Source organism: Anoplophora glabripennis, unplaced genomic scaffold, assembly GCF_000390285.2.
Source record: "Anoplophora glabripennis isolate ALB-LARVAE unplaced genomic scaffold, Agla_2.0 scaffold5061, whole genome shotgun sequence".
Taxonomy (NCBI): Eukaryota; Metazoa; Arthropoda; class Insecta; order Coleoptera; family Cerambycidae; genus Anoplophora; species Anoplophora glabripennis.
Genome location: NW_019421163.1, coordinates 3,219 through 4,200, shown reverse-complemented (window position 1 = coordinate 4,200; position 982 = coordinate 3,219). Strand labels below are relative to the sequence as shown.

General features: G+C 31.3%; 1 protein-coding gene across 1 annotated transcript in view; it reads left to right on the top strand.

Annotated features, from left to right (window-relative positions):
* Window positions 1-475: 475 nt before the first annotated feature.
* Window positions 476-982, top strand: part of LOC108916592 — a gene marked incomplete at both ends in the record, with an annotated part of 3,701 nt that continues 3,194 nt past the window's right edge. Inside the window, one exon of the mRNA XM_018722887.1 lies at window positions 476-544. Coding sequence (XP_018578403.1) covers window positions 476-544 — 69 coding nt within the window. The remainder of the gene's footprint in view (window positions 545-982) is intronic.

The following is a 982-nucleotide window of genomic DNA, read 5'->3' as shown; positions in this document are numbered from 1 at the left end:
TACTATAACTTCAATAATTTTTTTCTTAGAAACTATAGATTTTACAAAAAATTTTTTTACGATATTGACTCCATTTCTCATGCCGCATCTATTCCCAAATTTTTTTGGATAAGTTCTGAATCACCCTGTATAATAAAATTCAGTGAATTTATACCTTTATTTAGTTAAGACACCAGTCCAATTCTCATTAATCTACTTCAAATATCTTTCGAAATATTTGTGTATTGCGTAAGTAAATAGCAAATACTCCTCTAAAACTATTTGCTAACAACCTTTTCCATGGAAAGAAATATATATACATATTTATGTGACACATAAATTAAAAACAGCTATTTTAAGATGCTATGCTGTTTATCATGTTTTATGGACATAACAGTTGTTTTGAGCATTCCTTTAAATGTTTTTCACATATATATCGTCATTGCACTTTCACAATACGATATGTGCATTTATTCAGCAAAAGCGTTAAGTGCAGAATTTTTCGATAAACGACATCAAGCTGCATAATCTGATTAACAAAAGTCATTTTATTTTCTACAGAATTGTGACTATCCACAGTAAAATAAAAAATAATTGTTGTAATTATTAAATGAAAAAGGCCAAGAAACAGTTTTTTAACTCCACTGAACAATTTGAAAAAACACACATGTTACATTTTGAAGGTGCAATGACGATATACTTTTGCCATTCATCTACTTTTAATTTTCTGCACAAATACGGATACCCAGTGAATATTGATTTGCAGTTATCCAGATATTTATCCCACTATCGACCAAGAAAATTCTGTGCCATAATAAAAAAACTTATAGCGGCCTTGCTATATGTACAGGGTGGGCAAATAAGCGAGGTAAGCGGCTGTATCTCAGAAACTAGTGATCGTAGAGAGCTACGGTAAAAAATTTTATAGGTAAAGTGGGCAAGGGAAAATGCTGGAAATTATTTTCAAGTTTCCAAGATGGCCGCCAGTGGGCGTTTCCACCAT